The sequence below is a fragment of the Poecilia latipinna genome, unplaced genomic scaffold, assembly GCF_001443285.1.
Source record: "Poecilia latipinna isolate Pla-1442-1.1 unplaced genomic scaffold, P_latipinna-1.0 Scaffold2583, whole genome shotgun sequence".
Classification (NCBI taxonomy): domain Eukaryota; kingdom Metazoa; phylum Chordata; class Actinopteri; order Cyprinodontiformes; family Poeciliidae; genus Poecilia; species Poecilia latipinna.
This window is the reverse complement of record NW_015115199.1, coordinates 1-24,929: the sequence shown is the minus strand read 5'-3', so window position 1 is coordinate 24,929 and position 24,929 is coordinate 1. Positions and strand designations below refer to the sequence as shown.

The 24,929-nt window shown below is 36.6% G+C and overlaps 2 protein-coding genes across 2 annotated transcripts in view; both read left to right on the top strand.

The window, feature by feature from the left end:
- Positions 1–20,832, top strand: part of LOC106938405 (unconventional myosin-Va-like) — a 24,568-nt gene extending 3,736 nt beyond the window's left edge. Inside the window, exons 2-40 of the mRNA XM_015020445.1 lie at positions 97–207; positions 777–948; positions 2,524–2,668; positions 2,781–2,937; positions 3,018–3,161; positions 3,919–4,000; positions 4,097–4,204; positions 4,574–4,680; positions 4,802–5,067; positions 5,664–5,745; positions 5,819–5,959; positions 6,087–6,212; positions 7,069–7,152; positions 7,436–7,561; positions 7,678–7,775; positions 7,859–7,945; positions 8,027–8,135; positions 8,216–8,427; positions 8,517–8,673; positions 9,433–9,672; positions 10,813–11,061; positions 11,391–11,484; positions 11,565–11,707; positions 12,808–12,921; positions 13,806–13,940; positions 14,028–14,084; positions 14,175–14,402; positions 14,497–14,573; positions 15,348–15,422; positions 16,200–16,398; positions 16,557–16,650; positions 17,016–17,159; positions 17,250–17,404; positions 18,268–18,357; positions 18,425–18,575; positions 18,815–19,094; positions 19,919–20,093; positions 20,183–20,263; positions 20,584–20,832. Coding sequence (XP_014875931.1) covers positions 97–207; positions 777–948; positions 2,524–2,668; positions 2,781–2,937; positions 3,018–3,161; positions 3,919–4,000; positions 4,097–4,204; positions 4,574–4,680; positions 4,802–5,067; positions 5,664–5,745; positions 5,819–5,959; positions 6,087–6,212; positions 7,069–7,152; positions 7,436–7,561; positions 7,678–7,775; positions 7,859–7,945; positions 8,027–8,135; positions 8,216–8,427; positions 8,517–8,673; positions 9,433–9,672; positions 10,813–11,061; positions 11,391–11,484; positions 11,565–11,707; positions 12,808–12,921; positions 13,806–13,940; positions 14,028–14,084; positions 14,175–14,402; positions 14,497–14,573; positions 15,348–15,422; positions 16,200–16,398; positions 16,557–16,650; positions 17,016–17,159; positions 17,250–17,404; positions 18,268–18,357; positions 18,425–18,575; positions 18,815–19,094; positions 19,919–20,093; positions 20,183–20,263; positions 20,584–20,736 — 5,448 coding nt within the window. The 3' untranslated portion in view covers positions 20,737–20,832. The remainder of the gene's footprint in view (positions 1–96; positions 208–776; positions 949–2,523; positions 2,669–2,780; positions 2,938–3,017; positions 3,162–3,918; positions 4,001–4,096; positions 4,205–4,573; positions 4,681–4,801; positions 5,068–5,663; positions 5,746–5,818; positions 5,960–6,086; positions 6,213–7,068; positions 7,153–7,435; positions 7,562–7,677; positions 7,776–7,858; positions 7,946–8,026; positions 8,136–8,215; positions 8,428–8,516; positions 8,674–9,432; positions 9,673–10,812; positions 11,062–11,390; positions 11,485–11,564; positions 11,708–12,807; positions 12,922–13,805; positions 13,941–14,027; positions 14,085–14,174; positions 14,403–14,496; positions 14,574–15,347; positions 15,423–16,199; positions 16,399–16,556; positions 16,651–17,015; positions 17,160–17,249; positions 17,405–18,267; positions 18,358–18,424; positions 18,576–18,814; positions 19,095–19,918; positions 20,094–20,182; positions 20,264–20,583) is intronic.
- Positions 20,833–24,074: 3,242 nt separating this feature from the next.
- Positions 24,075–24,845, top strand: LOC106938400 (unconventional myosin-Vc-like; the record flags this gene model as incomplete). The annotated part of the gene is made up of 3 exons (XM_015020439.1): positions 24,075–24,228; positions 24,477–24,587; positions 24,674–24,845. Coding segments are annotated over exons 1-3 (310 nt in total), but the record flags the coding sequence as incomplete, so codon positions are not given.
- Between the last annotated feature and the right edge of the window lie 84 nt (positions 24,846–24,929).

Here is a 24,929-nt window from a genome sequence, read left to right as displayed (position 1 = left end):
AAAGAGGGGGGTGGGCTTTTTTCCCCCCTTTTTTTTTTTCTCCCCCCCCCCCCCCCCTTTAAAAAAAAAAAAAAAAAAAAAAAAAAAAAAATCCAGAATGCCCATGTTTGGCTCCCAGATGCAGCAGAAGTGTGGAAATCTGCTGAACTTCTCAAAGACTACACTCCTGGTGACCTGACTCTGTCTCTACAACTGGAGGATGGCACGGTAAGACAGGCCCAACCGCCCTCCCCAAACAAACAAACAAACAAACAAACAACAAAAAGATCCAATAACCACACAGTGACACACCCAGAAAGGCTGAGATGAAAATTGGTTTAGGATGTTCTCGAAACGCCAAGCGCATATTTCTTTTGCACAAACGCTGGAAGCAGAGCCTAGTGAAATTACATGCTATGATGGATTATTCATGACAGCTTGGCTGTTGGGAGTATTTCTCATCGTCAGGCAAAACAAACACCTTGTGGTGCTATTTACAAGTTAAACCGTGTGTGCATGGTTTCAGAATAAGTGAACTGACTCAAACTAAGTTTTTCTCCTGCGTTGCTGCTACCTGAAGGTATGATGTCGAGTTTGGGCATGCACATCAGGTATGGAAATAAGGTCAAATATTATCTTGAGTGAACATGAACAGGCCGAGCACAGAGGCTTTGCTGTTAGCTTCCATTTGAAGCATGATTGACAGTTAATAGCTTGCATTTTTGCCCATTCTCAATGCCATTATTAGCTGACATTATAAGTACTCTAACAGCTTTTTTCTTGTTTTGTTTGTTCAGGTTGTGGAGCACAATGTTGACCCCAATACCAAAAACCTGCCCCCTCTCAGAAACCCCAACATCCTGGTGGGAGAAAATGACCTCACAACTCTCAGTTACCTCCATGAGCCAGCAGTGCTACACAACCTTAAAGTGCGCTTTATCGACTCCAAGCTGATTTACACCTACTGTGGTAATGAGCTTCATCTCCTTTGACTTGCACTATCACTGACAGCGTAGACTTTGGAGTCTTACTCACTGCATACGCTGACATAATCCAGAGTACCTTAAGCTGATTATTGTGATGCATGCTTGCTTTTAAAGGAACACAACATGGATATGTCACTGATAATAAGATTGCAGAATTTGTGTTATTCAGTATTTTCTGCTTTTTTAATCCAAAAAGCAAAGTAAGTCACTGTCTTGACTGAAACACCAGCATGTGATATGACTGAAATCTTGCTTAGAGCTAAACAAAATATAAATTTGTTGCTCTCAGTTAAGGTTGTGGTTTTGCCTGTCATGATAAAAAATTTTTGCTGGACAATAAATCGTCCCAGAAATTATTGCGATAAATGGTAATATTGTCATTTTGAGACCATTTTCAACTAATACTGGAAAATTAACGCCTTTTTTTCCTCTGAAAGACTGATAAACTTTAATTTTGTACTCCACACTGGAAGAAAAATATGAATTTGTTGCTCTCAGTTAAGGTTGTGATTACACCTGTCATGATAAATTTAGCTGGACAATAAATCGTCTCGGTAATTATCGCGATAAACGATAATATTGTCGTTTTGAGACCATTTTCAACTAATAACGGAAAATTAACGCCTTTTGGGAGCTGAAAGACTGATAAACTTAAATTTTGTACTCCACATTAGAATTGGAAAACATTTTAAATATCCCAAAAAATAAAACACCAACAACAACGACAACCCCCACTCCCCCCCACAAACAACTGAAACTGTAAATAAAACGGATTATGAAGTCTCTGTAAACAAAGTTTTTCTTCAAAAATTGCTAATCATCAGAATGGATATTATTGAGCTCATTTAATTTATCATGAAATGAATTGATTATTGTGACAGGCTTAGTTGTGATCACTCTAGCCAACTCGAAACAGACATTTTGCTGATGTTATTTTGTAGTTTTCATGTAAGTCAAAGTTTTTGTCAACTCATCTGTGTCAAATGCTTTTCCCCAAGGAATAAATTATTAAGGGCCTAAATCCATATGATTACTGTCACAATCAGCAATATGTCAATTAATCACATAATAAATTAAAATAAACATAATAATTTCTAATTGCAGGATTTATTATTTTTCACTTTTCTCTTTCTATCAAAAACTGGATGACCAATGTTTTCAGTCTGGTGTTTTGGTCTCAACTAGCCCTTTTTTGAAGGACAATACTTTTTTACAGAGCCTTAATTATTCATTTTATTTGTTGTTTCTGATGTTCCGTTTATTTCTTTTGCATATTTAAAATGTCTTCCAGTTCCAGTGTTAAACTTTCATTAAAATTTGGAGGTTATTGATCTTTGAGAACGTGCTCTTTTATTATTAACCATGACCATTATATTACTTAAAAATGATCACAAAGCAACAATATTATCATTTATCGCGATGACTCTCGGACAAATTATCCTCCAGTATAATTTGTTATTGTCACAGGCCTACATTTTCAGATTTTCATTTGTAAAAGTAAGAAAAAGAACCATGTGTCATCTAAGAATGAACTTTTAGTTCTTCTGGTCCACTTTAGGAATCGTCCTGGTTGCCATCAATCCCTATGAGAGTCTGCCCATCTATGAAGCTGACATCATCAACGCCTACAGTGGGCAAAACATGGGAGACATGGACCCTCATATCTTTGCAGTAGCTGAGGAAGCATACAAACAAATGTCCAGGTTTTGGTATTTTTGTTTTACATTTTAGAGCCACCATAGAGATCTTTTTTGTCTTTAACTCTGGCTCTCTTGAAGGTTTTTTTGCTTATGAATGTTCCTTTTTTGTATGCAGAGATCAAAGAAATCAGTCCATAATAGTCAGCGGTGAGTCTGGTGCAGGCAAAACAGTTTCTGCTAAATACGCCATGCGTTACTTCGCCACAGTCAGCAGCTCGTCGGAGGAGACCAGCATCGAGGAGAGAGTTCTCGCTTCTAGTCCAATCATGGAGGTAAAATTTTACTGCTAGAGGAAAATCTACAACACACCCTTAAGATTATGTTTTAACAGACAGTATTTATTGTTTTGTAGGCCTTTGGGAATGCTAAGACAACAAGAAATGACAACAGCAGCCGCTTTGGGAAGTACATTGAGATCGGTTTTAACAAGGATCTCTGCATAGTCGGGGCCAACATGAGAACCTACTTACTGGAAAAGTCCAGAGTAGTGTTTCAGGTAAATCTTCATGCATATAGACAATTTGTATTCATGCTACTTGAGCATTAACTTAGAATAAGGCTGCAACTAACGATTATGTTGTTATCGATTTATTCTGATGATTAATTGATTAATCAGATAACAAATACGGCCACATTCTGCACATTTCTGTCTTTTTGCAATATTAGAAATAAAAGATGCAAATAAACAAATAATTCAATTCATTTTTTTAAATAAGAAAATAAAAATTTTATTGCCTAATATTCAGATGTATGGCATTCATTTAGAGAAGGCTGTATCATTTTTTAGTATTAAATGAAATATGTATGTATTTTATGTAGAGTTTTGACTTAATTACTGCTTTGAGTATGTTGTTCTTTCAGCAATTGGAGTATTAATTATACTCCAGTTAATTAATCGATTACTAATTTAGTTGATAATTTCAATAACTGATTAATCACGATTAATCTGACTAATCGTTTCAACCTTACATTTTTAAAATTAGAACTTCACTGTAACTTTATGTGATTTTATGTAACAGATCAACACCAAGTTGCTCACAATTGAGCAAGTTGAAGGAATATTATGGATCATTTTTAATTTCGATTGTGACAAATGTAAACCACAATGCATGATTTTCCAATTCAGCTTCACCGATGGGTTTATCAGATTAACTCCTAACAGAAAACACTGAAGTTTATCGTAATAATATGACGAAATGAGGGAAAATTTCTGTGAATGTGTCTCACTCTCCATCTTTTTGTATTTCTTGCAGGCTCATGGAGAAAGAAACTACCATATATTTTACCAGCTATGTGCCTCTTCACACCTGTCAGAGTTTAAGGCCTTCAAATTAGGTCTGACGCAATGAAACATAATTTTTTTAGCATATTTTGGAATATAATATGGTCTGTAATAATAAAAATAAAATGATCTCACTTGTTGTTTTAAAGGCTGTGCAGATGACTTCTGCAGCACTAACCAGGGTCAGAGTCCCGTCATCGATGGAGTCGATGACGCCAAAGAGATGTGCAACACCAGGAGGGCGTTCTCACTATTAGGTCGGCTTTTATATATATATATAAGGGAGAGATATATTAGTAAAATGAACTTTGTTCTTTTATTCTATGAACTTCTGACAGCATGTCTTTGAAATTACAAGCACAAATTTAGTGTTTATTTGCAGAAAAGGAGAAATAGTCAAAATAACAAAAACGATGCAGAGCTTTCAGATTTCAAATAATGCAAAGAAAACAACTTAATGTTCATTTAGAAACAGCAAAACTAATGTTTTAACTCAGAAATCAATACTTGCTGGGATAACCAGGAGGTTTTCAACACGGTTCAGTGCAGTGGGCGCTGAGTTTTTCATAGATGCATGACTTCAATTTAGATTACTTGACACAGTTGTTTTTTTGCTCACATTGTAGGAATTGGTGAAAGTGATCAAGTGGAAATTTACCAGATTCTTTCAGCTATTCTCCATCTCAGCAACGTGGATGTAAAAGATCAGTCATCTGACAGATGCAGCATCCTGGTAAACCCTGATTTCTCTCTGATCCAATAACTCTGTTTTTATGTAGTTCATTTGTAGCATTTCCTTTTCCATTTAAGACATGTGTTGAGAATACAGAGGTATTTACGTCCTGTCTTCCCAGCCAGATAATGCCCACCTGATGGTCTTCTGTGAGCTCATGGGAGTTCCTTGTGAAGAAATGGCCCACTGGTTGTGCCACAGGAAACTGCAGACGATCACGGAAACCTTTGTGAAGTCTGTTTCCAAAGAGAATGCGGTGCATGGGAGGGACGCACTGGCCAAACACATTTATGCCAGACTCTTCGGCTGGATCGTGAACAGTATTAACAATGCGCTGGCATCTACAATGAAACAACACTCATTTATCGGTGTGCTCGACATTTACGGGCAAGTTTATCAGCTTCTTCACAGTTTTTCTATTATTGCTCAACAATTTACAAAGTTAAACATATTTAGGGCTGGAATGATTCATCAGATTAGTTGTGATGAATACTGAAATAATAATTTAGTTTTCTGGAGTATACGGACTGAAATAAAATGCCATTTATTGAAACAGCAACATAAACTGTGAAGTATTTAAACAAAACTATACAATAAATACATACAAAATAAACATTTGCCTGTAAATATGCTCTAAACTCCTCAAGCGGCATTTTAGCTTCACCCAGTTGAAATTCTGTTAAGAAAATCTCTTGTTAAACATCTTATGCTATCCAAACATAATCAGCACATTATCATTACACTGTTTTGATGCATCCTTTGCTACAAATGATACACTAAAGGAAGGCTATGCTATTTGATATTAGGCAATACAATTTTTATTTTCGGATTTAGAATAGGAATTGAATTGAATTATTTACGTCTCTTAATACATCAGAAGAAAAATCTTCAGATTACGGCAATTTTTTTCATCCGATTAATCATCAGAATAATTGAAAACTAAAGTAATCTTTAGTTGAGGACCTATATGTATTTTTCTTCAGGTTTGAGACATTCGACGTCAACAGCTTTGAGCAGTTTTGCATCAACTATGCCAATGAAAAGCTTCAGCAGCAGTTCAACCTGGTGAGAATCTGCTAAACCTGGACTTGTTTGTGTCCAAATGGAGAATTTATCCCTCATTTTTCTCTCTTTCCAGCATGTCTTCAAGCTGGAACAGGAGGAGTACATGAAGGAGGAGATTCCCTGGACGTTGATCGACTTCTGCGACAACAAGCCGTGCATTAATCTCATCGAGGCCAAGCTTGGCATCCTGGACCTCCTGGACGAGGAGTGCAGAGTAAAATGGCACTATTGTTTTTTTTTAAGCTGCCATTGGAAGTGTGTCCACCGCTCTGAGCTCCAACACACTTAATGTGGAGGGTATGACTAATGCCATGATGTGTCAGCGCTTCCTCTTTCCACAGATGCCCAAAGGTTCTGATGACACATGGGCTCAGAAACTGTACAACACCCACCTGAAGCAGGATGCTTATTTCGATAAACCCAGGTTATCAAACGAGGCTTTCATCATTCACCACTTTGCTGACAAGGTAACACGTAACTCTGTGGTACGCAGTGCAGCTCCAGTCGCCTTTTGATGTTAGGTTTGGACTTGCAGATGTTTGGGTTTGTCATCGTTTTCCAATTGGGGGAAAAGTCGTTAATCATAGGTGAACATTTTGGTAATTGAATGAATACCCCCAGTGGAAAATTTAATGCTTTTCTAGACTCTTGAAAGGTTTTGCACATGCTGGAGAGTTAGTTGTAGTGGGATTGTTTCCTTTTTGATTGCAGCATCAATTAAAAAATATTTTAAAAATTTTCATTTGTTGTGTGCTGCTTTTTCAAAACAAATACTGCATTACTTAATTCAACTGGTAACCTGTTCAATAAGTTGTTCTTTGTTGATTTGCTTTATAATCAGGGTGTCTGTGAGATCCTGTCTCAGCGTTTCATTGATTAGCTCACTAGCTTTTTTTGTCATTAAGATAAATAAAACAAAAATATTTGCCCATGTCATCCATTCCTGATCAGAGTTCAGACTTTTGCAGCCTCTAAAACATTTTCTGACTCGATCTCCCTCTTTCTACCTTCATTCGTCTTCCATTCAGGGTTCAATTCAATTTATTTGCACGTTAATTGACATTTCTATAAATGTGCCAGAATTAGCCAAAAGGGTCTTTCTCATCAATGCTCAATTTGTCCTGCTAAAAACAAACAAAGGTTATGCAAACAAGATGAAAATGACTTAACCACACAGATTCTCTCAATAAGTATAAAATATTCCATCAGTGCAGACAATGCAAACAAAACAAAGAAATGACTGTGCAGTGTTAGTTTTTGGTTGCAGTAAGGGAGGGTGTAGGGCCAGAATCTAGTTTCTGTGATCTGTTCCTTTGTGCCTAGGTGGAGTACCAGTGTGTCGGATTCCTGGAGAAAAATAAGGACACTGTCAACGAGGAACAGATTAATGTGCTGAAAAAGAGCAAGGTGAAACTTTCTCTCTACCATTTATTAGCATATGTTATTCTTTGTGGACATGAGAGCCAGTTTTATTGGATTTTAATGCTTTGCCAGCTGAAAAAAAATGTGCATTGAGTAATTTATGTGTTGCAAGTTTGTGGGCACACACCCGGGAATTGTTTATACTTAACTATTGGAGGAAATACTCCCACCTCTGATTGTTTTTAACCAGAAACACTGCCATCTGCTGTTTGGTGAGCCCTTTTAGTGTTTGCTGCCTTTTGTTAAATAATAAACTTCTGTTTTCTAGTTTGATTTGCTGCTGAAACTGTTTGAGGATGAAGAAAAACTAAAAGCGCCAACTAGCAAGACTTCCAGTAATACTGGAAGACCTGGGAAGTCTCAAAAGGAACATAAGAAAACTGTGGGACTGCAGGTAAAACCTTTAAACACAAACAATGTGCGATCAAAATTAGACTTTTATTCTGTTTTTGGAAAGAACAAAAACAGATAACATACAAGAAGGATTTATCATAGTCGTTTATTTTTTAGTTTCGACAGTCTCTACACTTGCTTATGGACACACTAAACGCAACATCGCCTCATTATGTGCGCTGCATCAAACCAAATGACCGCAAAGCTCCATTCACGTGAGGATCTCTGCTTCCTTTAGTTATCACAAAGCACAAATAAAACGCTTATGCATTCAGTTATGTTTTTCTTACATTTAAAGTCTAGACCCAATGAGAGCCGTGCAGCAGCTTCGAGCGTGTGGCGTCCTGGAAACGATCCGCATCTCTGCAGCCGGATTCCCATCTAGGTACAAATCTGTTAACACAAGTTTGTTTTTATAATAAATATGGTTGGAATATGTTTTCTCATGTAATTTATAACGCCTCAGATGGACCTATCAGGAATTTTTTGGTCGTTATCGAGTCCTGATGAAGCAAAAGGATGTTCTGCCTGATAGAAAACAAACCTGCAGAAACCTCCTGGAAAAACTTATCAAGGTGTGTTTGAATTTAAGAATAGTATCGATTGATTATGTGTAATTACAAGCATTTATGAGTGCTTGGTGTTTTGTCCTTAGGACCAACAGAAGTACCAGTTTGGCAAAAACAAGATCTTCTTCAGGGCCGGGCAGGTGGCTTACCTGGAGAAGCTGCGTTCGGACAGACTGCGTTCAGCTTGTGTGGCCATCCAGAAGACGATCCGCTGCTGGCTCGCCCGCAAAAAGTACCTGAGGATGAGACAGTCTGCCATCGTGATTCAGAAGCATGTACGGGCTCAGCAAGCACGCAGGTGGGCGGATCATTTACAGCAGGGCGAGAGGTGCAAATGCATGTCTGAAGTGTATTTTTAATGCGTTTACTTTTTGTTTCTCCTTTTAGTTATGTCAAGTTTCTGCGGCAGACCAAAGCAGCTATTGTTATTCAGCGCAACTTGCGAATGTGGTCTAGAAGGAGACATTTCCTGCAGCAGCGCTCTGCAGCTGTCACTGTTCAGCGTGTTTGGAGGGGCTGTTTGGCTAGGAAGCATTACTTCAAGGTAAAGTCAAGACTAATTCTGGTTATCAATATCAGGAAGATTTCATTATTTTGACTGTTTAACTCAGTGGTGTGCAAACCTTTTACACTGTGAGCCAAAATTACTGTATTCTTTCTAATTTAAAATGTTACATCATTTTATTGTGACTCTTTCATAGTGACCCATATCCTCTTTTTGTTGCTGATTAAAAGAAATTGATCAGTTTAGAAAATAATTTTATATCTTTTTAGATTTTTTTTTTTTATGTGTGATACAAATTTAATTGTCTACTATTTTATTTTAACAGCTCATAGTTTGCAATAAATCAACTTCAGCTCTGGAAAAAATGAGGAGCCCACTGCACTGAACCCCAATGAAAAAACCTCCTGCTTTTCCCACCAAATGTTGATTTCTGATCTCTTCCTGAGTTAGAACATCTGTGTTGTTGTTTCTAAATGAACATGAACTTGTTTTCTTTGCATTATTTGAGATCTGAAAGCTCTGCATCTTTTTTTGTTATTTTGACCATTTCTCATTTTCTGCAAATAAATACAAAAGTTTTGCTTGAAATTTCGGAGACATGTTGTCAGTAGTTCATAGAATAAAAGAACAACATTAATTTTACTCAAACTTACACCTATAAAAAGTAAAACCAGAGAATCTGATCATTATGCAGTGGTCTCCAGAGCTGCATGTGTGACCAGACAAGCACTTGCAGTGATTTGTTTTTGAGAATATGTTTTTTAACTTGACATTCTGTGCTTGTCTGTCTTTCCCCAGTTGCTGTATGAGCAGAAGGCCGTGGTGATCCAGAGGATGGTGAGAGGCTGGTTGGCCAGGCAGCGTTTCCGACGCGCCATGGAGGCCGTCGTCCTGCTGCAGAGCTGCGTGCGCCGCATGAGAGCCAAGAAGGAGCTGAAGAAGCTGAAAGTGGAGGCGCGCACAGTGGAGCACTTCAAGAACCTCAACATTGGGATGGAGAACAAGATCATGCAGCTGCAGCACAAGATAAATGAGCAAGTGAGTTTTGTATGTAGAGGAGAGGTCAACAGCAATTTCCTGTTTGCCCAACTTGCTGATTTTGTTAATTTTTCTGTCCACTTTGTTTTAACTCAACAAATACATTTTAATCCAGCTGGAATTAAAAGATTATGCATTGATGCTTAAATAGAAAACCATTAATTAAATTTATACTAAATGCCAAAAAATACATTTTTTTTATGGAAACCGGATGTACCAAGGAAATTTAGACTCCTGTTTGATTCACTGGTGTCAGGAGGGGAAAAAGTAAGTTTCCAGCTATTAATCTGTCTGCACATCAGCCTGAACACCTCCCTTCCTTCCACATTAAAACCTGTGGTTTTCCCAGATTCTCTATTTAAAGGAATTTATTAAGCTAAATTCACTTTTTGCACAGTTTTAAGCTTTCATTTGGTTCTCGGCTGCTTCTAAAAACGGCCCAATTATGGCAATAATTTAATGTTTTTTGATGTCTGGAAATGAGCTGTTCCAAAAACCTCTTGATTAAGTCATGTAGCGTTACCTAACAACCACGGTGACATCCAGCCTGTCACCTAGCAACCCAAGTGGTGCTCCAGCACGTTTGGTCAGCTGGTTTTACTGCTGTGCTGCCTGCAAGAAAAAACAGTTGTTAACTGACCATTCAGAAACGACTTGCTGCATTCTTGTTGGTTGTGCAGGAGGCTCCAATTCTGCTTTTCAAAGATGTACAGCTTTTTAATTGCTCATCTGTTTGTAGCCATTTTTAAGTGTGAGTCTAAACGTTGAGTTGTGGGCGTGACCAGCAGCAGGTTATTTGGATTTAAAGTGACAAGACGCCCCAAAAGACTTCATCCTGATTTTGTGCAAAAAATGTAATGATCATGTTTTGTATAGCCCATGGATTTATCCTGACCTGCTTAAGGGTTAACACTTTAATACTTAACTACAGAACAAATATTCATACTTAAAAAATACAGAGTGCAAGAAATGACAACTCTGGAAGAGCAGTGGGTCTTTTGTGGTGCATCATTAGACACAAATATGTTTTTCTCTGCAATTTACTCTGTAATCACCTGAAAGAATGCTTCTAATAAAACTCTGGGTCATTGGTGTTGTCATATCACATGCAAATCATGTGTCTACATCTCCCCCCTGCAGCTCAAAGAAAACAGAGAGCTCACAGAGAGGCTCAGTGTTCTGGAGAAGACCCACACTACTGAGAGGGAGAAACAGTTTAGAGAGATAGAAAACCTGCGCTCTTCAGAGCAGGAGGCCAGAGCCAAAGCAGAGACGGTTCCCTCGCTGCTGGAGCAGCTGTCCTTCCTTCAGGATGAGCTGGAGAACATCCGCAGAGAGAAGGATCACCAGGAGGAGCAGACAAAGATCTACAAAGAGCAAACGCAACAGGTAGGCCTTAACTTTTGACAACATCAGGTGATTTGAGCAGGATTTCTTTAGCATCTTATCTGCTAATGATCTGGAATATGGAGAAATTACTTTCTCCATTCAGATAGATACTTTTAGACTAATTTCCACAACCTTCAAGGCTAAGTTTCAGATTCTTGTAAATTTGAGGCTTCATTTTATGTTTATCAAACATCAATCTCTTCATGATAATTCATATTTCTGGATGTCTTGATGCGAAAATAAATGTGCCTACAGAGATTGGAGATTATAATATGATAATTTCCTTAAAATCCAAACTGAGTGATTACTAAAAACATGTCCTGTTCCAGAGAATCCATGAGCTGAATATGAAGAACAGTTTGTTAAATAGTAACTTGGAAGAACTAAACGAGGAATTCTCTGTGCAAGCTCAGCATTTAGCAGGTAATGGATCTGCTGGATATCTAAACACCTACATCAATGTGCAAGTGTTGGAAATTAAGTAAAAATGAACTTCTACTCAGAAATTAAAACCAACTTGGAGAACACCAAACAACTGGAGAAGGACTTGACAGACGAGCGCTCTCGCTACCAAAGTCTCCTCAGCGAGCATCTGCAGCTGGAGGAACGGCACAAGGACCTCAAGGAGGAGATGAACATCACTGTAGTAAGGAAGATTTTCCTTCTTTGTATGGCAACAGAAGCTGATTTGACAGTTTTGAAGAGCTCATATATAGTGCTTTAAACATTTATTCATATTCCTTAAACCTTTTCACATTGCAACCACAAATGTTCAGTGTTTTCTAATTGGATTTAAATGCAAAGATGTGCAGAATTGTAATGTGGAAATCTCTGTTTTTACCAAATTTGCACATGTAAACACTGAAAGGGTTTCCCAGTATTTCAAACTGCTGAAGCTCTGTCAGATTGGTGAAACTGGGCCTGTCTCACTCCAGATCCTCTCTTTTTTTTTTTTTATTTGAAAATGTTATTAAAATTGTTATTCCAAGCAATATTACATCCAAACTTTACAAATTTTAAATGTCCTACGGAGATTTCAATCCAGATTCTGATATCATTTAGGTGTGAACCTAACCCAGGCTGATGTATTTTGCAGCCTATAACAAGTTGGTTTTCTTCCGTGATTTATATTTAGCTCCATTTATCTCTGCTTTCCAGTCCCTGGTGACGAAGATATTCCCACGGCATTATGGTGCCACCACCATGCTTCACCATGGTGATGTTCAGAGTTAGTTTTCCAGAATAGTCTTTTGCATATAAGCCAAAATGTAAATTTTCATGTCACGATTGTCTATTACTTTGCGTTCTCTGTAACATACACTGAGGTTTGTGGTTGTTACATGGCAAGATGTGAAAAAGTGGTATGAGTACTTTTGAACTGTACTGTATATCAAATTTTATTTGGTCATATAAATTGGGTAGCAGTTCCAAATGATAATAAAAAAACTGTTTTAATAGAGAAAGTTTAAAACTGATGTATTCAATCCAAGATTCACCCAGCTGTTTGTTGCTTCCTCTAGCAAGTAACTTGACTAAGTTATATTATAGTTTTGTTTTCACTTGTCAAACTATGAAATTTCTTTATTTAGATGAGTTATTTAGTAATTTTTCAAGCATGACTCTTAATTGGGTTTTTATGAAGCTTATTTTTTGAGAAATATAAATGGATTCCAGAACTATGTAGACATCGCTGTATTTTAATATTAATCTTGTTTATCTTAAATGTTCCTTTTTGTCCCTAATAAGATTTCAAACCAGTCCAGTCACCAGAGGACAGACTCCAACTACAGCAGTATCTCATCTGAGTTTTCTCAAATCCTGAGCTCCACTGAAGACGAAGACAGTGCCATTCAAGCAGAGGTAATCTTTAAAACGCTCATCATCTGCAGATGTACAAGTGTGACTTCAGACAGATTTCATGGATAAGATTTAGATGATTTGTTTATAAAGAAATGTTTAAAATCCTGGTTAGCTTAATTGAGTGGTAATTTATAAGAAATATTGTGAAAAAAAAGTTAAAGTTTTCTTTTCTCCTTTCTGTATGCAAACATTGTTGTACTATCCCATTTTAAGAATTGTGCACTTTCAAGATAGCATTGTAAATATGAAATTAATTCTTAATGTTTTGTCCTTTATTTGCCTGGTGGGAAAAAGGACCAACTAACTAACTTGCTTAGTTACTTACTTGGCTAGCTTACCTACTTTACTTACTTACTTTACTTGGCTAGCTTACCTACTTTACTTACTTACTTTACTTGGCTAGCTTACCTACTTTACTTATTTACTTTCTTTGGTTACTTAGTTACATTACTTAACTATAAATTAGAATAATGCACTAGGTAAGAAGTGTTTTTTTTTGCAGTGTATTACTAATATCGGTCCATGTTTTTGGTCTTAATATGCAGCTAAATGTTCCAGAGCAGATAATCTGCCAAAGAGCACATACAACCCTAGAAATGAACGTTTTTTTTTTTTTTTTTTTTTTTACATGACTGTAAAATAGGATTACACAGCTTCTGTTCAAGTTCTATAAATATCACAACTGCTTGATGTGAACTATGCACGATGGAGTAGAAAACATTTCCTTGTGCTTCACAAAAAATATGGGAAATAGACATTTTTTTTGTAATTTACTGCAGTTCTGTCTTTACTTATCTGTGTTTCTAATCCTCTAGCAGTCCAGTGCCTTAGTTAAATTAATATGATCTGTCTAATCTAATTAAAGTTTGCCTGTATTTTGGCAGGATGAGGTCGAGACTAAAGTGGACCTGCCCATTCTTCTAAAGCTTCAGAAAAGGGTGAAGGAGCTGGAGGGAGAAAATCGATCTTTATGGAAAAAGCTGGGCAAAAAAGAGGAGGCCCAACAAGAAAAGGCAAAAGTATGAAATGCCTCTATAAACATTTATCTAAAGTTCAGCTGTTTGGTGTTTGAATCTTACATGATATTTTTCTGTTAAACAAACAAGGAAGTGGAGATACAGACAACTTTTGGCAGGACAGAACTGGACGTAGAAAAATTGAAGGTGCGACTTTCCTTATTACTGAATCTGAAATATGCATAAAACCAAAAAATGGTTCTAGATTTTTGATCTTCAGCCTGTTTTCTAATGTAGCGGCAAGAGCTGGAGTCGGAGAACAAGAAACTGAAGCAGAATCTGAATGAACTGCGGAAGTCTCTGACCAGTGAGAATAGCGATTTGGCGCCCCCTGCTGCTGGCTCTCTGCCTTACAACATTCTGCTGGAACAACTCAGTTCTTCCAACGAGGAGCTGGAGCTGCGGAAAGAGGAGGTGCTGCTCCTCCGTTCACATATGGTTCGTCAGGAAGCTCTTAAACACAGGGTGAGAAGTTACATGGACTGCATGTGTTCTTCATAATCATATTAAAATGTAATTAATAAAGGAACTTTTTGTCTAAATAATAATTTAATTCCAGGACTCTGTACTTGGAGAAAGTGTGAAACTGGATCTCGGTGAAATCCACTCATTACAAGATTTACAAGATTCTGACAGGTAAGAACCACTTGGCTCTGTTTTTATGCTGCATCCTGCCAAAAAATTTCTCAAATAATTTCTAATCAATAAAGCAAAAATGCACCTGAAGGAAATCCACGAACTGTGCAAGTTCTGTCTTCTAAGATGTGTGAACCATAACTGAGCAGAATAATTTGTATACCATATAAATGTTATTCTTACGTAAAAATAATACAGCCCAAATTATTGAGACTTTCAAGATGTATGTTTTTAATTGAGTTGTATTGACGAATTTAAAGCTAGAAATCATTCTTAGGATTTCTAGCTTTAAATTAAAACATGACAAGAGGCAGAAACTGACTGAACTTCATCTGAGGTTAGGAATTTTATTTAGAAAGAATTTTATTTAGAAACATGTGAATAAAGAGGAGCACCCCCCACACCCATGAAAATGTAAAACAATTCAGTAACTTTTAGTGTGTTTCTGCTTCAGCTGCTAACAGATTTTAAGTATGATCAAACTGAGAAAACAAAGCAAAGAAAAACAAAGTTGACAATATGTAATCTTGATGTTTTGTTTTCCTTAATGTATTTTATTCATAAGATGTTTAGTGTAAATAACTGCTTGTAAAATTATGTTATTTTTTTGTCTACAACAGTAAAATAATTGAGGATTCTTCCCATTTATCTCTCTTCCCAGTAAATCAGCTGTTAAGACTACCTTTGTCTTTTCTCGTTTCTTATATGGGAACTCAACTCTTTCTAATTGGAGATGTTAATGCCTGCAGTCACTTTCTGATGCTTCTCCTTCAGATCCACTAATATTCATACCCTGAATGAAGATGGGGAGCTGTGGCTTGCTTATGAAGGCTTGAAAGAGACAAATAGGTAATGATGCAATATACTGTACATCTATTAGGCTTTATACTAACATGGCTGAAAAACATAACACGATATAAGTGTTTCCTATCAGTTGATATAGATAGTTATTGATTGTTTTTTTTTTTTTTGTCTTAAATATCTGAAATACCGCAAAACTGGTGCTGTGACCTTTTGTGTTTTATCCAGTTTTCAGACTACACTGTTGTTTTTAGTTTTTAATCAGCTTTGAGACACAGAGGCAAAACTTTAAACTACTGCTGTGCAAGTTACTCAACAGGTTGTTGCTAGGTAACCAAAGAGTGACTGAGTTGCTAGGTAACCAAAGAGTGACTGAATTGCTAGGTAACCAAAGAATGAGTGAGTCAGTTGATTCCACCAATCTTGCTTAGCTGGGCTAAGCAGCTAAAGCCTTTCCTCTGCCTACATCTCCCAGAATGCTGTGCAGTTCTGTGAAATTATTGGATATTCTATCATACACATTATCTGTTGATACTGATTAAATGTCTATTATGATATATCTTATTGATTTATTGTCCATTGCTAGTTTATAGCCATCGTAAAAAGAAAATTCTAGGATTTCGTACATATTTTATTCATATCTGAGTTTAATGGTTGGTTTTTCGCACATTTTAATTTTGGTTTTATCTTTGTGGACATAGAATGTCGCAGCGCTGTGTGTGTGTTGTTTGTTGTTTATTTGCATGATAAAACACTAGAACAAACTGAGTGAGTGTGCTCTTTGTTTTCTACCCTGGATCTGATCACGATCCAAACATCCTGCAGGCTTCTGGAGACCCAGATGCAGGAGCAGGAGTGTCTTCACAGTGAGAAGTACAGGAAGCTGACTGAGGAGATGAACAAACTGAGGTCTGAAAAGGAGCATCAACAAAAGCTGCTGGCTACGAGCCTCCTTTTACCCGAAGATGCCCGAATAGATGCAAGCCTGAAGCACGAGATAACGCGGCTCACCACTGAGAATCTGGTGGGTTTGTTTTCTGGATTTGTGATCGCTCTTTCTTCCTTTCTAATTACCTCAAACCAAGTTCTGATGTGTCCGTCATTGCTGTTTCTTCTCAATGGAAGTAAGACGTCGATAAAAATTCAGATTTCATCATTAATTTATTTTTTCTTTAATTTCAGGAACGAATGGAGCAACAACAGAAACAAGATAAAACAATACGCAAATTGAAAAAACAACTTAAGCTGTATATGAAAAAAGTGGAAGATTTAGAAGGTAATCCAGTCGTACTACATTTGAAAATATGAACCCATATTTTACAAAAATTCACAATCTGGATAAAAAGTCAAGCAAAATTTATCAAATTAATTATGTCACTTATCCTGTGTAGTGTATTATGTCTGTATTATAACTTATTATTATTATTGCTTATAACTTATTATTATTATTGCTGTTATCATTGCTATTATTATTAATTTTAGTTTTTATTATTAGTAGCATTATTTTTAGCATCAGTAATGAATAATAAAAAAGGAATTTGACTTTTTTTCTCAGATTAAAGTCAGAGTTTGATTTGTTGACATGACAGTTAAAAAATTACAACCTGGCAGTGATCTGATTGGTTCTCATATTATTTTTAGCGAACGCTCGTCAGACGATCAGCTCTTCTGATACGAGCATGCCGGTCCGACCGGTGCACATCGCACGCAAGGAGAAGGAGTTCCAGGGCATGTTGGAGTTCAAGGAGGACGACACGGGTCATTTGCTCAAGAACCTGGTCGTAGGTGCGCGTTGTTCCAACAACCCGTCTGTTTCATGTGATAACAGTAGGTCAGGATGTTTCTGGTTTTCAGTGACTGTGGTGATTTTCACAGATCTGAAGCCTCGCGGCGTCGCAGTCAGCTTCACTCCAGGGCTTCCTGCCTTCATCATCTTCATGTGCCTTCGATATGCAGACAGCGTGAACGACGACAGGAGACTCAGCACTCTCCTCAATTCTACAATCAGCAGCATCAAAGGCGTCATCAAGGTGCCGCGTTTAACCTCGATCAGTTGAAAAACAAATGCCAGGGTTTATTTTTAGATTAATTTGGACTGATTTCCAACAAAATTTTGAGAAACTGATCTATGTGTTTATCTTTAGACGCATTGATTACTGCAATGCTAAAACCAGGAAGGTAAAGCACATCACCACAGGCTCCCAGTAGAACCAGACCCAATGCTCCTCCAATCTGGAACAAACTTCCAGAAAACTGCAAAACAGCCGAAACACAGAGTTCCTTTAAATCAAGGCTTCTCCTTCCCCCTGTTTAGAGTTGAATTTGGTTTCCCTGCAAAAACACAAAATCTCACCAAGTGTTTTTGTTTAATTTCAAATGCAAATATCTTATTACAGTTGAAATAAGGCAAAAATAACTTGCAAGTAAGTTTTCACAAGACAGAAAGCTTGTTTTAAGTCAATAATTCCTTAATATTGTTAAAATTGTATCAATATTTCACTTGGAACAAGACATTTTCTCCACAAGTGAAAAAAATATGCTAGTGGAACTTTTTTTTTTTAATCAAAATTGAAGATTTATTGACTTAAAACCAGCTCCTATACCTTGGTGAAAAGTTACTTATAAGATAGTTTTATCTTATTTCTAGTGTCTGAAGATATTTACACTCAAAGTAGAACAAAAGTACTTGGTAAGATTTTGTACTTTTGCAGTGTAGTAGTAACTTGATGTGTATTTGCTTGATAATTTTGATGATTTAATTTGACAAACTGTTTTTGTTTTTCTTATTTAATAATTGGTGATGTACGACGTTTTTATGATGTAAAGCATTTTTAATTGCCTTGTTGCTGAAATGTGTTTTATAAAAAAGCTTGACTTGATTTTGTCCGTGCAGAGAAAAGGAAATGATTTTGAGGTGGTGTCGTTCTGGCTGGCCAACACGTGCCGGTTAATGCACTGTCTGAAGCAGTACAGTGGAGATGAGGTGAGCATCAAGATTTACCTGCGTCTTAAATAAAGCTGCATAATCATGTAATTAATCTTCCCTGCAGGTGTTTATGGTGCACAACACTGCTAAGCAGAACGAGCAATGCCTGGCTAACTTTGAGCTGACAGAGTACCATCAGCTTTTTGGTGACCTGGCCATTCAAATCTACCGTCAGATCATCAAAAGCATGGAGAACATCCTGCTACCCCTGATAAGTAAGAAGACCTGAGCCCAAACTTAAGCTTGTTGCAATAAATCAATTAATCACATCATAAATTAAAATTAGCCCAATAATTTGTTTGTTTTTTCTTGTATCTTTTATTTCTTTCTATCAAAAGTTTCAGTCTGGTCCATTGGTCTCAACTTGACCATTTTTTAAGGGCCATTTTTGAATGTCAAAGTGAATATTCTTTCAAGGCATTATGTCTTAAAATCATACTGCTGTGTTTTGTAGTACCATGCATGCTGGAGCATGAGGCAGAGCAGGGAGTTTTAGGCTCCAAACCAACAGGCCTGAGGAAGAGGAGCCCCAGCTGCCCTGATGAAGCTTTGACAGTGGAGGTCCTCCTGCAGCGTCTCAGCTTCTTCCACACCACCATGAGTCAACACGGGATGGACTCTGACATCATCAAGCAGGTGGTCAAACAGCAGTTTTACATCATCAGCGCCGTGACACTTAACAACCTGCTGCTGAGGAAAGACATGTGCTCGTGGGGAAAAGGCCTACAGATCAGGTAATCACAGCAACACTTTCTTATTTTCTAAAACTAACCGTGAAGGAGGCAACAGAAGAGAGATTTATGCATTATTTGGATTAACAATACCCATAAAAATTAGAGCTCTGTCAAATTCTGCTGCTAATGATGTATATTGACCAGTTGGATAGACTTTTAACTTCCTGAGATGCTAAAGCCAGCAAAGCATGGTGGGCAATATAGACTAGACTGCAATATTTTAATAATGTTTATGATTTAAAAAGAAAACTATTTAATACTTTATAAAGTCCCTTTATGGCTGCGAGTGCACAGTATTTTTTCAAGACGGCATTACTTTAAAAAACAAAGCGTGATTTTAAACTACACACATTTACTTTTTTTATTTATTTATTTATTTATTGATATGTATTGATATTCTCATGGAGAAAATAGTACAAATAAAATTTCCAATAATAACGTCCAATAATTTAACATCATTAATTGTTTTTTAGTCAGTTATGAGACACCTTGGTGAAACCTTAAACTGCTGCTGCGCTAGTTACTCGCCAGCTTGTTGCTAGGTAACCAAAGCGTGAGTGAGTTGCTAGGTAACCAAAGAGCGAGTGAGTGGAGCCGCTTTGGAAACCTAAATTTTAAATCTAATATCCACTTTCAGTTAGAAGTAGCAGAGTGAGGAGGATAAATTTTACACCTTTTTGTTTTGAATTTGTAGAAAACCTGCAATTCTGAATAATTTTCCTCCTCGCGTTGCTTTTGTTTATGAAAACTCCTTTTACATGAACTCCTTGTAGTGCTTTTCACTTTTAATCTGAAGTGTGTCTTGTCCTCCTCTCTGGGTGAAGGTACAACGTTTGGCAGCTGGATGAGTGGCTGTCAGAGAGGGAGCTGAGCGGCTGTGGAGCAAAGGAAACTCTGGAGCCTCTCATTCAGGCTGCACAGCTTTTACAAATCAAGAAAAACACTGAAGCTGATGCCAAAGCAATCTGTAGCATGTGCTCCTCCCTCACCACAGCACAGGTTCGGCATCAGAAAACATCCCAGCTTTTTAAATATTTACACAAATAAATACAACTCAATTCACTCTTATCTTTTTTTTTTTTTAACAGATTGTTAAAATCCTGACCTTGTACACTCCAGTAATTGAGTTTGAAGAAAGAGTTTCAAACACATTCATCACCACCATTAAAGTAAGGTCTTAATACGGGGGTGTCCAAAATGTGGCCCGAGGGCCATTTGTGACCTTTGAAATGATTTTAATCAGCCCTAACTCGTAACTGATGACCCCAAAAATGTGTAAATTGTTTGTTTTTCTTTTAATGTGAAGCCTTTTCAAAGCTTCAAGTACCTGTAGATTTTATATTTATGAATTTTTTGGTTTGTGAGTAGTTTAAATTTGCCAATTTTAGGGGGGGCAAAAAGTTTGGGCACCACTGTTTTAATCTCTAGTCTTTTATTATGAAGTCTTCATGTAATAATTCATTAACTCTTTTCTCTTCTTCCTTTTTAGAACCTTTTGAAAGACAGAGCTGAGTCGTCCAACTTGATGATGGACGCCAAGAAAATATTCTCTGTCACATTCCCATTCACGCCTTCCTCTGTGGCTTTGGAGACCATCCAGATCCCCGCAAGCCTCAACCTGGGCTTCCTTATCCGTGTCTAGAGCTGACCTCTGACCTCTGATCGCACCTTGTTTTTCTAATCCTGTTTACAAGTAAATAAAATAAACCAAAGACTGTTTTCCATCAAAGTTTGCATCTTAAAAAAAGATGTTATTTATAGATGTGTGAATATTGTCTTTTTTCCCCCCAAGAATACAAACCGACTGAATAGGAAATATGCAAAAATGTTCCTTAAAGGGGAAACTTTATAAAGAAAATTAAGAATTTTAGCAAAGAAATGTGACATTTCACCTGTTGGCATTAGTAAAAATACAGCGCTGGCCGTTGGCTAACTTACAGTCATCATGGATGTGAAGGGTGAACAAATTTTAAACCTTTTTCCAGAGTGGAATAAGAATACAGCATACAAAAAAAAAATTGAGTTAATTCTATTCATTTAATTGAATTAAGTTTGGCAAACTTGATTTATTTACTTTTCTGTAACATTTGCGTGGATAAATTTTATTTGATTAAGCATCAAATTAACTCGGTTTTAAAAAAAAAAAGTTGGATCAGCTGTTGTGTTTTTCAGTGTACATCGTAGTGACTTTGAAAAATTAGACTTTGGTGCACAAGTTTGAATTCATTGTGGATTTATCTAAAAACAGTCTGGCTTAGTTAGGTGTTATTGTAATTAATTATAACGCCTAACTAATGGAGTTAAATGTCTTGAAAGTTTTAGAGTTACCACCTTAGTTCAAAACTGATCGTTGTCCTGCTGGAACATGCAATGGTCAGTTTTCCACCATCTGGTTGTTCACAGTCAGCATTACTGGCCCTCAGCATGATGCTGTCACCACCATGCCTGATTGTTAGGTTTAAAGTTCTCACTGTGGCTCCTCCAAACAAACTTCTTATCATTGTTGCCAAATAACGCAATCTTAGTCGTGTCTGAAAAGACACATTTTTGTTTTTGTGTCATTTTTCCTACTTTTTGGGGGGTTGAGAACATCTCAGCTCATGGGAAAGTGAAACTTTCTTCATCGGGGCATTCTGGTTCTTGAGTTGTTTAATAATTATTAAACATAATTCGTAGTTCAAACTGGATAATTATGCCAAACGCTCATTAAGTCTGTTTGGAAATGCCATCCTAAAGCCCCAATCTCAACCTTTTTGAAAGTTTCTGGATTCTGCATAAAAGCATAGTTCCAGGGAAAAAATAAAAATTAAGTCAACGCTACCGATTCTGACAGGAAGAGAGACCAAACGTTCAGCCAAATTTAAAAAAGAAGGTTGTTGATGGCTACAGAAAGAGTTTCTCTTCAGCTGACTGAAAGACTCCTAACATGTGGGAATGTTTGTATGAATATGAGCTTATATAAATAATTTTACTCTGTGTGGGTTGGGCAAACGCCACATTAAAGTTAAATAAACACACAGTTCTTGCTTTTAAGTCAATGAATTTAAATGCTGTATAATTATTCGCCCTGGAAAAGAAAACATTATAATCCACCATTAAAAGCCCAGAATGAATGATGAACGAATGTAAACTTCACGTTTGATTTGTGGAATAAGAAATGTATTGAACTGTTTCATGGCTAAAAAAATTTATTATTATAGCCAAAATTATAAAATGTTATTTCTAAAAAATATTTAAAAGCCTTTGGACTTCAGCAGCAGTTTTATAATGGTTTAGATGTCAGGCCAAGCTGGAGAGAAATATTAATTTTATTTTATCTGAAATGTTTTAAAGCATTAATTTGAATGCTAAAATTTCTTTCTCTTATGCTCAACTATAACCTACTATAGCATCCTGTTGTATATCTGAATTTAAAGACAAATTTGTCAATTTTTCCCCAACTATTTAAACTACTTGCAATTTTCAAAACACTAAGATTTTCTCATTGAAAAACATAAACCAAAAATCATATTTTTACAGTGACATCGTATGCTAAATACGTCACATTTTGCATACAATGTATAAAATTTGCATAAATTTTAAAGTTACGTTTAATTATCTCCATGCTGATATATGATTAACCAACCAACGTCTTCCTTCTGCCGTTTCCATGTGAACTAACTTATCCACGGTTGTTTTGAGACTTTGACAGCTTTTATATTTATGATTAAACCCGTTCAGGTGTAAAACTACGTCCTAAGTGTTCGTGAATGTACCGAGGTCATAGAGGTTTGCATCCGGTTTCTTTAGTGGCGAGGATCCTTGATAAAACGAGCACACCCTCAGACGGTGGGACAAGCCTGTCACGAGACCGAGGGGGCGGAGACAGCCAAAGTCCCGAGCAGGTGAATTACAAGCCGGGCAGGAAAAGACGACACTTTCCTGGAAGTTTCAAAATAAAGCTCAGGATTCAGTAGTCAACTTCCTTGATTACTGATCAAGCAAAGGAAGAATTTGATATTTAGACTTTAAGGAAGCATCACTAGAGGTGGGTAAATTGTATTAGAGTAAAATTACTTCAAAATATTTTAACTCAAAAGTAAAAAGTTACTCAAAAAATTACTTGAGTTAAGAAAGGACTAAACAAGGTATTTAATATTTTACAATCTCATCAAAGAGACAAAAAATATTAAGTTACATTCAAATTTGGGAATTTCAAACACTAAAATGAAAAAATAATACAAATGAATAACAATATAAAATGACAAATTTTATACAAAGCATAAAACATGAATTCAATAGTTAAAGTATATTTTATACATTTATATTATTTGAGTGTCTTTTTGGCCCAAACAGGTTTGCTCTTCTGTTGGTAAACTTACTTACACTGCTAGGTAGAATGTCCAGAAATTTTAATTTATTATTACTGGTGACTTTAAGGAGATGATAATAATATAAGACAAGTAAAATCAAAGTTATGGTGTAGTGAAAATACTCCTAAAGATACTTTTTCCCTCAAGAAAATGTAATTGAGTAAATGTAACTTCATTGTTTTTTTATATTAAAAATAAATTAAAATGACAGATGTAATATATCCAAATACATACAAGAAGATATTACAGTAGTTATTTTGGTGGTAAACATACTTTACAGAGAAAATTTAAACAAACATGCCAAAATACTGCTGTTTTGTACATGATATTTATGCATAATGATAATAGTAAAAAAAAAAAAATCCAACCAGTGATTAACTTTTTATAACAAGCGTCACCTCCAATTTCTTTGGGTACTTCCACACTGTTATACTTCAAATACTCTTTGTTTTTGCAGTTGTATTTTTCGTAGTAAAAATAAAGAAAAAAAAATTGTGACTGACATATCCACACCCCCAATCTATGAATGGATGGATTTGGTCGTGATGTTTTTATTTTAAAGTATCTTAGTACCTTTAGTGGGGCTCTTATTGTGAAACCCCTTCCCGGAAGCGCGATCCTACTTTGTGAAACTTGTTCGGTGATTGTTTTATGGTTGTTGGAAACAAGCGTAGTCTCTCAGGGACTTTATGGCAACTTGGAGAGAAAGTACAGGGAAGCAGCAGGTGCTAAAAAACACAAAGTGAAGCTCAAACATGGCTTTATCTGAACTGTACACAAAGGTAAGAGTCAGCTCTTTATTATTTTTATACTATTAACATATGTTTGATGTATTTGACGTTTTCACAGACATATGGAAACTTTCCCAGTGTTGAGGGAGTGTAACGCATCGTGGATTTTTATTTTATTTATTTTATTTTATTTATTTATTTTAGAAAATATAAACATGTATGTACAATTAGAGTGACGTTTATGCTTACTTTATGTAAAAATCTTAATTATTTTTCACTCTTTAACCCATTTCTTCCAGTATAACAGAGTGTGGATACCAGATGAAGAACAAGTGTGGAAATCGGCTGAAATCACTAAAGACTTCCACTCGGGCGATAATGTTCTTGAATTACTCCTCGAAGACGGAACTGTGAGCAAATAAACTGTCTACATGCAACTCCGATGAATCCCTAGATGTGAAAATGAGCAGCTGACCTTTGACTTATCGTTCTGTAGGTTCACCTCCACCCGGTTGACCCCTCCAAGCCCAAACTGCCCCCTCTCAGAAACCCAGACATCTTGGTAGGGGAGAACGACCTCACGGCTCTCAGCTACCTGCATGAACCTGCGGTCCTGCACAACCTCAAAGTCCGATTTGTCGAGTCCAGAATCATCTATACCTACTGTGGTAAGGATATTTATTTTTATTCCTTACTTCAGTGTCTTGCAGAATTATTGATGCTCAGTTTTCAGCCCTGCAAAAACACAAAAT